At 36.3% G+C, this 15884-nt stretch overlaps 1 protein-coding gene across 3 annotated transcripts in view; it reads right to left on the bottom strand.

Moving 5' to 3' along the window:
* Positions 1-15884, bottom strand: part of LOC121414391 (dystrophin-like) — a 44175-nt gene that overhangs the window by 11555 nt on the left and 16736 nt on the right. For all 3 annotated transcript variants that reach the window (XM_041607549.1, XM_041607550.1, XM_041607548.1), the window contains exons 2-14: positions 12569-12741; positions 9468-9624; positions 8795-8885; positions 8287-8441; positions 7278-7412; positions 6634-6859; positions 5993-6053; positions 5394-5530; positions 3476-3680; positions 2441-2684; positions 1621-1827; positions 862-933; positions 82-218 (exon numbers count right to left, since the gene is read on the bottom strand). In XM_041607549.1, coding sequence (XP_041463483.1) covers positions 82-218; positions 862-933; positions 1621-1827; positions 2441-2684; positions 3476-3680; positions 5394-5530; positions 5993-6053; positions 6634-6859; positions 7278-7412; positions 8287-8441; positions 8795-8885; positions 9468-9624; positions 12569-12741 — 2000 coding nt within the window. The remainder of the gene's footprint in view (positions 1-81; positions 219-861; positions 934-1620; positions 1828-2440; positions 2685-3475; positions 3681-5393; positions 5531-5992; positions 6054-6633; positions 6860-7277; positions 7413-8286; positions 8442-8794; positions 8886-9467; positions 9625-12568; positions 12742-15884) is intronic.

Raw genomic sequence — 15884 nt, 5'->3', positions numbered from 1 at the left:
TTAAAAAAAAAAGAAATAAATGAAGAGAAAGGAATAAAACTATTTTAAAATATCATTTTGATGGTGAGAATGTTAACTTACGATTCTAAGTCATCGCCTTCTAGAACTGACTGGACAGGGAGATAACCCACACGGGGGTGTTTTCGGTAGTACCGCTTCGATTTGAACTTGTTCCGAACCACTTTGGCAAAGTCTCTCACATCTTCACCCGAGGTCGTCTGTTTGAGAACAAAGGTTTGGATTAATTCATATTCAATAACAGGAAACAAAGGTTTGGATTAATTCATATTCAATAACAGGTAACTCTGCCTAACTAAATTTGACATACCGTAAGTGGAATAATTGCATAAGTAGAAGCAATTTTTTAGACCAGGGGGGTGTTTCACAAAGATTTAAGAATGACTTAGGTCGCACTTAGATGCCGACTCATACATGATATGCAACGCACGATCTTATTGATCAATACGCAGTAGTTCGCGTCCTCTGGGCACGATCTAACCAATACTGTCATGCCTTTTAAACCACGCAACTAGACATTTCAGTGCGACTCTAAGTCATACTTAAATCTTTGTGAAACATCCCCCTGATCATTGAAAACATGTGTTATATACCTATTTTAAGTCTAATTTTGCCTAAGTTAAACAAATTTCTTTGGTCCTAAGAGATTCGAATTAGGCAGAATGACTTGTGTATTCATTGAAAAATCACTCAAATAGTAAAGCAGTGGGGGAAAAAAATACACTGGAAAGTTTGTTCTCCTCCCCCTCCCTCCTCTTCTATTCCCCATCTTTAACCCCCCCCACTCTACCTCTATCCTTCTTTTTGCCCCCCCCCCTCTTCCTCCTCCATACCAATACTCACTGTTGTACAGTATTCCTGCATGGGATGTGAGAGTTTATGTGTCTTTGCTTTCCTACCAGAGAAAAAACAGCTCTGCAAACAGAAAAGAAAACAGATTATTATGTCAATTATTAGTCTACATTGTACGTAAACAAAAGTCAATTTCCAAGGGACAGAGACCGACAGATATCCATATGCAAATTCAAATTAATTTATTAAAAAAAATTCAAACAAGATAACAAAATACATACAGTAATGAATCCAACTCGTGATATTTTTGTTTTCTAACAGGCTAGGCTTGCCTTATAACAAATACATGTAGATGCACATGCAGTTTTCATTCATAACAATAATCACAAAACGGCTTATCCATGTTTAAGATTACACAAGATCTTTAGTATCTATTAAGTAAAATATTGTTGCTCAGTAATTGAGTGGTAGAACTCTCAAAAATATATGTGCATATAACCCATATTCTTAGGCCATCATTGCCAATTTTGGTGACTATTTTCTTTTAAAAAAGAACCATTCTTGAATAACAGATAAGGATTCAATCATAATGGATACAATTTGAATAATCTTTGCCCCTTTTTCGATGTATTTCATATGATTTTTAGAGTGCTGCATTCAATTATCGAATCAAAAACGCACATTGCGGGAGCATTTCATGAAACAATAGTCAGTGATTTTCAATGACTATTTGTCATAGGCTACTGAAATCCTTGCATCGGATTGGCTGAGCACAAGCAATCTCATCAGTTCGAACAAACGAAAACTCACCTGACAAAGGTCAAAGTTGAAGCATTTGAGGCAGCGATACCTGAGGCCCACGATGGGACACTCTTTGCATATGTTACACTTGGCTTGGTGCTTGGCCGTCTCCGACGCCGCCACCCGATGCAAGACCGGCATCCAGACCATCGACTGGGGTTCCAACTTCATCCAGGCCAGGAACTGGGCTGGTTCGATCAGAGGTTTGCTTCCGGTCTAGATCAAGGGAAAGGGGAAAGAGGATAGGTAAGAAGTAGTAGGAGCAATGATACAACAATGACCAGGCTCAAAATAGTGACTGTTTGCAACACTATGCAAACTCTTTCTGGAACATTGAGAATCTATTGAAAATGCCCATTGAATAACAATGAACAGCTTTAAGGTCATTGTCGAAAATTGGTGAAACTGAGCTTCAGGTTGTTAGAATTCGGAGCTGACAAAAAATTGCAAATATGTCCTGTCCAGAGTCCAGGACGACACTGCTATTTTGTAGCACTAATTTTTGACAAAGACTGCATTGTCATGAAGGGCTAACACTATGGAATAGATTCTCAATGTTCCGGAAAGCGTCTGTTTAGCGGCTATGAAAACTCCCTCATATATGGTGTGCAGGTACATAAAAACTTGCTTCGGTCGAATCTTGTTAGGACCACAATTTGACTTGTGAGAAATTTGACTTAGGAAGGTCTATCAAACATGTTTTGCATGTCCATGGGCCTGTTTCATGAAGTAACAAGGCTCATCGGTTCGTGGACAAGTCGTAAGGTATGGGGTTGCCTTAATCTACGGAAATAATATGAGAACATATTGAGAATCCCTGGCCTCTTACCATGTTGAAGCAGCTCCTGACGCTGGGTTCAATATTGCTTCCACCAAACGACGCGACCTCCCCTAGCTGCCTTGGGATCTGGACGCAGTCGTGCAAGAGGAGACCAAGCCCTCTCTGATCTATCATGCCGTTCTTATCCGCCACGAAACGGCAGATGAAACGGTACTTGTCCTCGAGGTGAGCGTTGCAGAGCATGACGACACCGACCTTGAAGGCTAATACTCGTATCCTCCCACTCCTTACCCTGTAAAATAACATAAAAATAATCAACTATGAAGAGTTCTCTTAAGAAAGAAAGAAGAATCACAATCGAACAGAACCTAATGGACCACACATGATATGTCAAACTTTTTTTATTTTAGATTACCATTATAAGAAGTCATGGAATTCATGCATTTTAAGTGCTGAGAAAGTGGGTTCTAGAAGATTGTCTTTAGGAATTTTCACTTGATATTCATTCAGACGATGATCCAGTATAGGCACCTTCTCAGAAATCTAAGTCACTTCTTTCCCGCAGGAATCCTGCGAGCTGCTTTTCATTACCGATTCTCACATTTCATCATAGACAAAACCATGCATAGCGCATTTATAGCAGGACTCTTGCTTGAAAGACATAGCACAGATTTTTTGACAAGGTTCAACTAGCATGATGGTTAACAAGCCCTATTTCATAGCAAGATCAGTGTTTTTCTTTGAAATTTGGCCTGGAAGAAGAAATCGTTTGTAAAAATTTAATGTAAACTGATCTAAAATCTAAATTCTGATTAATATGTTGCATGTTTCCTTTTGTCAAAGCAGGGCAACATGACAGACATTTGATAATCTACTTCCGTGTCAGAGATCAAGTAATTTAGATTATAGCTACTCTACTTATCTGTCATAGATTGAGTAATCTAGATTACCTATTCAACTTACGTGTTATAGATTGAGTATTCTAGATTAGCTAAACATGTCATATGCATTGTGTGATAGAGCTTAGCTAATCTACTAAAGTGTTATAGATATTGAGTGATACAGATTAGATAATCTACTTACGTGTCATAGACATTGAGTAACCAATTGAGGCACATATCAACACATTGAGGTACGTTAACCATCCCTGGGTGATCCATTGCTAGGTTCTCGTAAACCGTCGCTAGGCAGGTGATGATCTCTGTTACATCGAGGGTTCGGTCGTTGCCGGATACCAGCTCGTGTTGGGTGAAGATTGAGTCGGCACTCGCCAGATTTAGGAGGTATACTGCAAGGTGAAGAGGTTAAAGGTCATCGGTGTAAGGTCAAATTGAAACATACATCATACAATGAAAGATATCCATGAAGAACAAGTCTATACAGTCATGAAGACACACACAATCCAAGTCCAATTTTTATCAAGTTTTACCTCACTTGAATATCGACTTACAACGGTGCCAGAAATATTTGAGAGGCAAGCTCTTGTGTGACATCATTGACTTGCTCCTCCAGGCCTTTGATAAAAACATTATGTGCAAATGACTACTAAAGCAATCATGTACATGTAGGTTAATAGCAATTTCCCTAAAAAAAAAAACATTTTTATGGGTGGAATATTAGATGATCTTGCTAATGTATAATAAGGAGCTTTAGGTTCATAATCCATGATGCAGAATCTCCTGATTTGGGGAAAACAGCCCTACAGCGCAAGTACATGTACATGGAAGTCCATGCCGCATCACCAATCATTTTATAGCCCTTTTCATGCAACTTAATATTTGCAGTGCAGCAACTTGACTACGTTAAAATCTCACATCACATTGATCATAAACTACCGTTACTCAAATGACCATGTAGGTCATCAGTGACAGTCAAAATCTGTGCTGAGTTCAGCAAAGCATGAAGAACTAATGTCCCCCAAGACAAAAACAAACAAACAAATGGAATGCCTCTGGCCATCTCACCTGCATCACGCAGTTCAATATAGCAGCAGTGCTGACTTTGAAAACTACTCTAACTCGCACAAGATGTTCAGTGATAGATGGTTACTCTTATGTCCACTTTTTATGAACTACACCAATAAACTTACAGAGATATGATGGTAATTCAACAGATACACCCAATTCGGCCAAAGTTCATTGACCTTTGACCTTGGTCATGTGACATTGAAATGTGCACAGGATATTCAGTGATACTTGATTACTCTAATGTCCAAGTTTAACGAACTAGACCAATAAACTTTCAAAGATATGATGGTAATTCAACAGATACCCCCTATTCGGCCAAAGTTCATTGACCCTAAATGACCTTTCATCACCTTAATCATGAGACCTGAAACTTGCACAAAATGTTCAGTGATGCTTGATTACTATTATGTCCAAGTTTCATGAATCAGATCCATAAACTTTCAAAGTTATGATGGGAATTCAACAGATACCCCCAATTCGGCCAAAGTTCATTGACCCTAAATGACCTTTGACCTTGGTCATGTGACATAAAACTCATGCAGGATGTTCAGTGATACTTGATTAACCTTATGTCCAAGTTTCATGAACTAGGTCCATATATTTTCTAAGTTATGATGACATTTCAAAAACTTAACCTCAGGTTAAGATTTTGATGTTGATTCCTCCAACATGGTCTAAGTTTATTGACCCTAAATGACCTTTGACATTGGTCATGTGACATGAAACTCTAATAGGATGTTCAGTAATACTTGATTAACCTTATGGCAAAGTTTCATGAACTAGGTCCATATACTTTTAAGTTATGATGTCATTTCAAAAACTTAACCTCAGGTTAAGATTTGATGTTGACGCCGCCGCCGCCGTCGGAAAAGCGGGGCCTATAGTCTCACTCTGCTATGCAGGTGAGACAAAACAATGGTTGGAAAATCGGATCATTTTGCCAAGCCATCTGTAATGTGTACTGTACTAAAATCAAACTAGTATTGAACAGGTTGAAAAAAAAATCATATATAGTGTGTGAATAAGATACTTACAGCATAATGATTTTTGTAACCTTCTTAGCTTCATGCCTGTCCTGTACGCTGAGAACTTGACAGCATTGAGGTCTGACAGCGAGTGAAAGAGTTCCGTCATACGAGGGTGATCCCAGTGGGTAGTCTCTGTAGCATGGCTGTTAGTTGACAAACAAGAAGTGAAAAATTGTCAAAATACTAGGAATAAAATTCATATTTATACCTAAAAAGGTTCATTTGAATAAATAGAAAAAGAGGTATTGAAAAGTATATTGCTGAAAATCTCCTAAAACCTGGATGAATTTCGTCTTTTTTATTTAAATATTTATTTTATCATTATAATTTCTACGCATTTATTTTCTATTCACTAATCTATTTAACTGTCCGTCCGTCCGTCCATCCACCCACCCACCCACCCATCCATCCATCTATCTTCATGTATCTATCTATTGCTTATTTACTCCTTTGAATTATTTTCTTTTCTTTCATTTTTAAGTATCACATAATGGTGACATGCAAACAAGAGTCAATGTCATACACTAAATACTAAATGTAAAAAAGGTGGATATAAAAAGATGAATGTCAAAACATAAGCAATTATAGTTAATATTAATACTCACTTGATAAAATATGGCACCTTATTTGCTGCTACTGCCCTTTCCCATGGATGTTGCACAGAAGCTGTAAAACAATTTTTTTTAAAGGGTGATAAAAATCAATCATTCATTCTTTCTTCTTCAATTTTATACAATTCTCTTTTTACATCATAAATTCATACAAAATCAATTGTTTTTTTGAATAATATACACATGATAAATGTTTACTTACAGAAGAAAGCAGAAGTCCCTACAAACAGTAAGTAGTGGCGGGATATGCCTGTGGACTCATGTACAATACCATGAAAGGAAGAAGGGCTTGGAGAAGAAAGAGTGGAAGAGAGGGGATCAACATTATAATCGATCTTATGGCTTTTTCCCCCGAAAAGAGGCTGCAACCTTTACAATTTGCCAGATTAAACATAACAAATAATACTGATTTTTTCATACTGTCAACCAGTTTGATAAATCTAAGGTTAAACATCTGCCATCTGGGACCCATTTCATGAAGAGCACAACTATTGCAACTTTGACATTATGGTAACTACATGGTAACAGGGCTCAGCAGCCAATCACAATCATGGTTTCCATTGTAGTTACAATATTTGCACAGCTACCATAGTTGGAAGTCATTATGAAACGATCCCTGGACCATCCTCACATACCTCTAAGGAAGTGTTGCGATTGCGGCCCAAAGTCTCTAAGAGCCTCGTTGAGTAGCCTCGCCCTCTCGTCGATGGCCAGCTGCAAGGTTTTCCATCTTCGAACAATGTCCTCAAGCCTTCCCTGGTTAACGGTACTGAGACTGACCTGCTGTGCAGGAAAGTGGCCAGCCATCTGGGTCACCTTCTCCAAGTCATCGTGGATTGGACTGTAGTAATCCTGGAAGCTCTGGAGATAGGAACGAGGAGGTGGGATGTTTAGGAGAGAATCAGATAATCTCTCTTTCATATTGAAAAGAATCAATTCTTTCAAAACAATCATTCCACATTTTTAGTTGCGATTGGATTCTTTTACAAAATATGAAGAGAATAATAAATCTGCTAATCATCAGAAGATTAAAAATAAGAAGACAGAGGGCGAGAATGAGAATAAAAAGAGGAAGAGCAAGATGAGGAGAAAAAGAAGAGAAGAATATTAAGAGGCAGAAGAGGAAGAAAAAAAAAGGAGGAGAAGAAGAAGAAGAAGGACAAGGAGAAGAAAAGAAGAAGGAAAAGGCAGAGGAAAGAAGAAGATGGAAAAGACGAAGAAGAAGAAAAAAGACGATGAGTAGCAGGAGGAGTAAGAAGGAGAAGAAAATGAGACATACCTTAAGTTCAGCTAGATGCTGCGGTAGGCTATCGATGATAAGGTCACCCACTGGTAGCCATCTTGATCTCGTAGCTTCAGCCTCATGAAGACGACCACTAAGCTTGTCCATGGCTTGATGCAGGGCTAACATTTTCTGAGATTATAAGGAAAAAGATAACATGATAATTAGAAGATGACAAATAAAAAGACAAAAGGCAAACAATGAAAAGGAAAATGAGGATAAAAAAAAGAAAAGGATGAGGAGGAGAAAAAAAACTTGACTATAGATACAGTGAACACAGTACAAAAAGATCATCCAAGGACAACAAGAAATGCCTTATCAAATGGTGACTTTTAGGGACAGGTTGCTACGATACAAGTTTCAATGGTGAAAACTGTTGAAAGGGAAAAACTGTGGTCTTTATAGTCAGGTGGTAGCTAAAGCATATTTCAGAGGAATTTATGGCAGTTACATTATTTTATTGCAAAACAAGATTTCAAATATCTATGATACAAACGATTCTTTTCGAAGTCAAAATTTCATCAATATACAAAGAGGAATGAATGGTGAATTCGAACATGTCTTACCAAGTTTTTAGAAAACACAAAATAAGTTTATAAGCACAATACAAACATATTACCACTGATGTCAATGGACTCTGACATTAGCCAATGCACATTCTCCACTTCATGGGGAGCATTGTAGCAACAACTTTAAAGAGGTCAAATGTATGTTCAGTATCGAGCCTTCACCTACAAGGTATACTTTTATTCTTTGAGTGGCATCTGTCTAATTGATAGACACATGGAGTCAAATGAAGTATATAATGCTGGACGCACTATATTTACTTTTATCTCCTACTGGAGTACTCATTAAACACATGGGTGGAGAGTAGTAAATGAAGATGTCTTGCCGAAGGATGCTAATTAAGGTGGGATTTGAACCCCTGACCCTTGGACTGAGGGAAAGATAGGGAACCACTACACCACAATGCTCACAACTTTTGCATTCATCTGAGGAAACTTACTGTCGACATCTCGTCTAGTTTATGTTGCCAATTTTCCGACTTGATATTGAGTTTGTTCCAGCTGTCTTGAAGATCGGTCACGCTGTCTTTCAGTTTATGAACGATGTTATGAGCCTCGGCCTCTGGACCACTTACGGCATTCTCTGTCAGCAAATCTGGAGTGAATAAAAAATTAGAAGAAAAAAAATCAGAAAAAGGAATATAATTTCTAAGATAATTTTCTATATGAAACATAAATGAAGAACTCAATTCATAACTGTTGTACAATCATTTATGGTATTGAGTTACACCAGAACATAAATCATATGGCCAATTTGAAAATCCAATAAATCTAGAGATAATAAATTTTGTAAAAATTCATAACTTTCAAATAGTATGTCCAATTTGTCTGTAGTACTATTTATCTGCTTCATCGATTTTTTTACATTTATTTAAAAACATCTTGTAATTTTTACTGATTTTCAGAACATATTTTTGGTGTGTAATATATTTACTTGGTTTAACTTACCCAAATCTCTCTGTTCGGCAAGATAAAGGCTACCCATTTGTAAGTTCCGTTCAACGGATGATTGCTTCTCCTCAAGCTGCTGCCTATACGCCTGAGGATGAAATGCCAACGACAAATACAGTAAACATTTGGGGAAGACATTTTACTCTCAAGTCCTCTTTTGTTAGACATACACATTCATATAATATAGTATTTTTGAATAGGTGATAGCCATTATTATGGAGGTTTCACAAAACTAAAGACAGGCCTTAACCTTATTGGAATCCAAGAATAATCACAAGACTGTTTAGAAATCAATTTGTAAGAGTGTGTAATATTCTTTAGTTTACATGTCACAGTACTTAAATCACAAACATAAGTCAATGATATATCAGTGAAGGTGGTTGATTAATAATTTCAGGAATTTTTTTAGTAATAAGACCAAGTGGTCTATGGCGCTTGAATAGACATTTGAAAGTCCAGGTTCAATCCCCGGCCACGCCACGGCACCTATGCCCGTGAGCAAGACATTTAGTCGACAGAGATCTTTCATCCTGTATTCAAATAAAAGGAAATACTATATTCATTCTTTGTAACTAGGTGTGGACTTCTTTTTTTTTTTAATAAATAAAATAATTCACAGAAATGACAGAATACTCGCTTTCTGTTTTATTTTCAAGACAACATGGCATACCTTGTGATCAGAGATCTGTTGCTGAATGGAATTATAATCTCCTCCCACCGGCTGCCGCTTGACTAGATCGTCGTCTTTCAGTCTTATCCACCTGATCAGATCGTCTGTCGCCCTCACGAGGCTGTTCCACTCCTCGGCGTTTGCTTCAAGACGTTTCCTGTTATGGATGGAGGCAAAAAAGGTTTGAATATCTTTATTTTCACTGGCTCTAAATGCATTCCGAGGCATTTTATAGCCGCTCTTCATGATACACAACACTAAGCAAGCTACTTCACAAACATGCGAGTCTGAATTTGAAGGACCTCATTATCATTGCTTTCCCCAACTTTCTACTTCTTCGGTAGGAGACTGCTTTTACTGAGGTTCAATGGAAATTTGCAGATGACATTGCCTTCAAAGTACACATAGGCCCATGTTCTGAAGTCAGGTTTAACTTAGACCACGGGTCTAACTCTGTGCTAAAATTATGGGAAGCCAAAAGTATCAAAATTTTATTAAGTTGTATATTTCTTATGTTTACTGTGCTCTTTCCTTATTCATTGATGGTGAAGACAATCATCTATTTATACTTCCTACACACTTATGCATGATTTGAGAGCAAAATAAGCTGAAATATTGTATCTCTACTGTTAGTGATTTATGTAACAATTGGCTCTCCATACTTAAACCACAACTTTAAACCCGAGTTTAGGCTAAACCCGACTTCAGAATACGGGCCATAGTCTGCAAGCATAGACCCTTTTTTTTACAATATGCATAGTGCAAAATGCAGAGTCTGAAGTAGTGTGACTATGTTCAAGATGTACATTTAATGTGGTTGGTCTTTTGACACAGAGGCCCGTATTCTGAAGTAGGGCTTAACTTAAACTCAGGTTTAAAATTGTGTTTTAAGTATGGACAGCCAATTGCTACATAAATCGCTAACAGTAGAGATATCATACCTCAGCTCATTCGGCTCTTAAATCATTCATAATTGTGTAGAAAGTGTAAATAGATGATTGTCTTCACCATTGATGAATCAGGAAAGAGCACAGTAAGCATAAGAAACATACAACTTAATAAAAATTTTGATACTTTTGGCTTTCCATACTTAAACCACAACTTTAAACCTGAGTTTAAGTTAAACTGCTATCAAAATACAGGCCAGAGAGTTTTGCATCTAGTCTTTACTCTAGAAATGATATACTTGGTTAAGTGTCAAATATGAATGAGTATGTGCCTGCAGTGTAGCTTCCAAGCCAACTAAATACACTGTCAGAACATCTGAAGGTTTTTAAAATGTTTTTATTTTTACATTTTAAAATTTTGTGTTTTCTAAGTTAGCATATCACATGAGTATTCCTAGTCTGCTGTGCAAACCCTTCACTTAAGTGAAGGGTCTGAATTAGGGTTAGCAAGTTTTGTATAAATGTGCTAGTCTTTGTAAGGAGGTACACTTGTTGATCAAAGTTTCAATCAGGGTCTGTGCCTGCAGACTAGGTAGAATCTGCAAAACAAATTGTTGTACAGTTCTCTTTGTGCTTCCATTGAGAGGACATAATCAGCGTTTTCAAAAGTTGATTCAACACGCCGATCGTAAACATGGTTCTGGGAGTGCTTTTTATGCTTAACTTTTCAGAGGCGAAATCACGATCTCCAGCTGGTTCGCATCACAATTTTCATTGAGCAGGAAAGCGAGGTCAAATTGGGCGCGCCTTTTTTCGAAAGTTTTTTTCCAAGTGTTGTTATTACGTGGAGATAAAATGAAGTAATGCGACTGTATTTGCCCGCAAATTTTCATCTCACCGGAAGCATGTACCAAATGACGTCATTTAAACACGTTTGTTTATGATCGTGGTTCTGTTTATACTTCCCCAGAAAGCCTGATTCTGGTCAAACAACGTTTACAAACGCACCTTTTTGTGAGTTTACAATCGGCGTTTTGAAACAGCGTAAGTAAGCATGGACACAACCATGTTTTGGACTAATCTCGTTTGGAAACGCTGATTCTGGCCTGAAAAGTGGAAGCATAAACATGGCCTTAGAATACATACTTAAAGATAAATTCCAGTAGTTGCAGTAAACACTGATTTCATGAGAAAGTCTGTAAAACCAGGCTTAAATGTCAGTATATTATCGAGGATGAAGATCTGGTACAGTTACATAAACTGAACTTTGTGAAATCTTGAAATCTACACTGAAAAACGTTCACACTGAAGATCACCAACACAGATAGGCACACATGGGACAGTGTATTATTATTGCTGGAATAAAGACCCGACAGAAGTGACCGAATCCGCGCTTATTTTGCTTATTTCTCAGCAATTACACAGTTTCTCCCAGAATCCTTTGGCACATATTTTTTATTCATACAAACAGACACTTGGGTGGTCATTATATTGGATTCTGTAAAAAGTCATTTTGAGATCGTTACCAAAACTGGAATTTATCTTTAAGCTATTGAAGTCAACGTTGCCCTGGTTCTTATAAATGTTAGAAACCCCGACCAATAATACATTGACTTTAATGGGGCTAATTCTGCATTCATGAGGTCATATCTCTGGCCCCCATTAACCGATTCCGCACCAAGTTTGGGTAGTAGATGTTTTTTATCATATCCTTCTGAGGTAGTGTATAAAAAATGCTGGAATGCAAAAAAAATAATTTTTTTGTGACGTCATCTCTTTGGTTCTCTCCACAAATGCCTATAATATTGCCTGTCCAATTGCGCCAAATTTCGTCAACAGAAACATTCAAGTCCTAACTGAAAACTTATTTGATCTCCCATTAACATCTTAATAGTGTGTTTATTTAGGAGAATTCAAAATTCTTTTCTTTTGTGTGTTTATTTTTTTTAAGAGCCATGAGCACTGATAGGTGTACCGGTGCGCTGTATAAGTTTTATTATTATTATTACTATTATTATCATTATCATCATCATCATCTATTATTATTATTATCATTATTATAATATTATCATTATCATCCTTATCATAATTATAATCAATCATAATCATTATCATCATCATCATCATCATGATATCATCATTATTATTAAAAATCACAATAATTGTTATCATCATCATCATCATTACTATTCATATTATTGATGAAAAACCCACCTAATTTCAGCGGATCTATCCTGTATCTTGGTCCATCTGTGATTGACACCGTCTAGTCTCTTCTGAATCGTCTGGGATTCCTCCGAGCTGTCTGCATCCTGGACGGCTTTCACTCCGCTCTGATTCAGGGACGATAGGATGCTATGGTGGGCTTCGATCTCGGCTTGGAGATCCTGAGAGAGCAAAAATATGCAATTTGATTAACGATGAAGACATCAGGACGGATACAGTCATGCCTGATTTGCCAAATCATTTCCTTTTGCACATTTTTCACAATGATAGAATTTTCATTTCAGTTGATTTTTCAAAGAGCATGGGCACAGATAACAAGTAAAAGTGTCCATTCTATTTTTACTAGAGTCAAGAAGGGCATTTTCTTTTGAAATACCATAAAGAGTCAATAGTAAATCTAAACTAGAAAAAAACCCATTAATTTGACCTCCTTTTAGTATTTACATAGGAATAAAGATATATATGAGTCAGTTGAACTCACACTATGAAAAATTAAAAATTTCTTCCAATAAAAGTATAATTTAGAGTTTTATCTCAACAACAACAATTAATGTATACATTTCACCCCAGAAGAAAAAAACATTTGTCTGTAAAATAATAAAAGCAAGCATAGATTTTTTTTGAAATAATCATCTATATCACCAACATGAATTAAATACTGCACTTGTTCCGATACTTAATGAAGGAACTTTCAACACACGTGCACAAACCCACATACCCACAGTGTTGTACACTCACACCTACATGTACAGTACATTCAAGATTTTTGAAGAGAGACCAGTACAACTTCATTTGCACAAAAGTAACATATCGACAAACTCAGTTCATGCTCTCAAATCACATAACATACCGACATAAAAAAGTGAAATAAACTAAATTTGTTGCGATGTAACAGTTATCTGAATGCTTACAAAATATTGTAAAAAACATGGATAAAGGAATGTTTACAATAAAACATTGTAACTAAAATAAATTGGGTCAGAGTAATTTCAAACTAATAGTCAACTATCTCCTGTGATTGGTAATTCTCGAAATATTTTCTTTTCAAAACTACTCATATATTTTGAAAAAGCAACCCTATAAATGTGAGAAACTTTCCCACTGTTGACTGAGATTACAATCATTGATTTCCATTGCTATTATTTGAGCAAAACCATTCTATTTCACTCTTTTGTGGTTCAGAAAAAAATGCTCCTATCTTTGTCCCTTATCATGAGTTTTCAAATGGTGCTCAATTGAAAATTCGAATCCTTGACCCCATTACTGTGCACTGTATTGACAAGTATACTTCAGTATGAAAAATTAAGGGAGTACTGCTTGCATTGATGTGCACCCAGTTTCAAAGAGAAAGTCAGAAGGAGAGGGAGGAACTTGTTACTGGTCTTTAAAGGACAAGTCCACCCCCCAAAAAACTTGATTTGAATGAAAAGAGAAAAATTCAACAAGCATTACACTGAAAATTTCATCAAAATCGGATGTAAAATAAGAAAGTTATGGCATTTCGCTTATTTTCAACAAAATAGTTATATGAACGAGCCAGTTACATCAAAATGAGAGAGTTGATGACATCACTCACTCACTATTTCTTTTGTATTTTATTATACGAAATATGAAATATTTTCATTTTCTCATCATTGTCATGTGAAATGAAGTTTCATTCCTCCCTGATCACGAGGAATTCTGTTATTTTAACATTTTGTGCTTCAGGCAAGGAGGTCCTAATCGTCAAATTCGTAAAAATTGAAATATTGTATAATTCAAACAATAAAAAACAAAAGAAATAGTGAGTGAGTGACATCATCGACTCTCTCATTTGGATGTAACTGGCTCGTTCATATAACTATTTTGTTGAAAATAAGCGAAACTTTGAAATGTCATAAGATTCTTATTTTACATCTGATTTTGATGAAATTTTCAGCATTGTGAGGTGGACTTGACCTTTAAGAGAAAAAAAATGAAAATAGGAATTGTCAAAGGCCTGTTTATTAAACAGAGTGGCCATGATGATCATAAACCATATCTCCTATAAATTTCCAAGGATACTTAACTATTCCGATACAAACTATTCTATGATTCTATGGAATGACGGGTGAAAAACAGAACCTGAGGACTTAATCTAGGTATATATCTACACATGGACCTACCAGACAAGTACTAGTAGGTCCATGTTTTAACAACACATTTTTTTTATGTTCCGTAATATATTTCCTAAAATGTTTTTGCATATTTTAACAAATAAATGCAAATTGTACAGGGTTACTAGTGATAGCTAGTCTGTAGTCCAAGACCCTGATTGAAACTTTGATCAACAAGTTGGTCTTTAGATCAGAATAGCAGTCTTGCACAAATACATGTACAACTGTTTCAAAGTCAGGAACTTTTAATAGCCTTCATATTCAAACCACTTTCATCAAGTGAGATGATTGCACAACAAAATAGTAATAGCTAGTCTGTAATCGAAGACCCTGGTAGAAACTCTGATCAACAAGTGGGTCTTTAAACAAGACTAGCAGTCTTGCACAAATACAACTCATTTCCAAATCAGGAACTTAGAATAGCCTGCATAATCAAACCACTTTCATTGAGTGAGGTGTTTTTGGCTGTGCCTAAAAAACAGACAAGTTAAAGAAGGTACACATATTTCGTATTCTGCAATTCTATTTGATTCCTAATTATGATAATATTTATTGCTTTATCCTTTCAGCCAATTCCATACATAACATGCATACATTGTTTGCCCCTGATTTTGTTTGATACTTAATTAACCTGTTTGAGGCTCATTGATTAGACTACTACACGTAGGCTTATTTTCCAGTCTCCAACAGGATAACACTCAACATATATAATTCTCAACATTTTACAGTATTTATAAGTCAATCTCTAAGTGCTTAATAGAAAAGGTGCAAACAGTATAAAAGTGCAAAAAAACCCAACTGTTAATCTATTTATTTTAGGGTGAACAGATGATATATTTGATGGATTTCTTGATGGATTCATCCAGGCCAAAATAATGTTCTTAAATTCTATCCCATGTTTGCATTTTTGTCATTTTTGTAAATAAGCATTCCCAATAACAAAACTGTTGTGCTTTTTTCAGGGACTGTGTATTGTACAGTTTCTTCTGTTTGTATCTCATCTGTAGGTGACAAATCAGAAGGAAATGTTTTTTAGGCCGTGTTTATGCTTCCACTTTTCAGGCCAGAATCAGCATTTCCAAACGTGATTAGTCCAAAAGACGGTTGTGTCCATGCTTACTTTCATTTACACACTGTTTCAAAACGCCGATCATAAACTCACAAAAAGA

This window comes from Lytechinus variegatus, chromosome 4 (assembly GCF_018143015.1).
Source record: "Lytechinus variegatus isolate NC3 chromosome 4, Lvar_3.0, whole genome shotgun sequence".
NCBI lineage: Eukaryota > Metazoa > Echinodermata > Echinoidea > Temnopleuroida > Toxopneustidae > Lytechinus > Lytechinus variegatus.
Note: the sequence above shows the minus strand (reverse complement) of the source record. Positions and strands in the feature narration are given on the sequence as shown.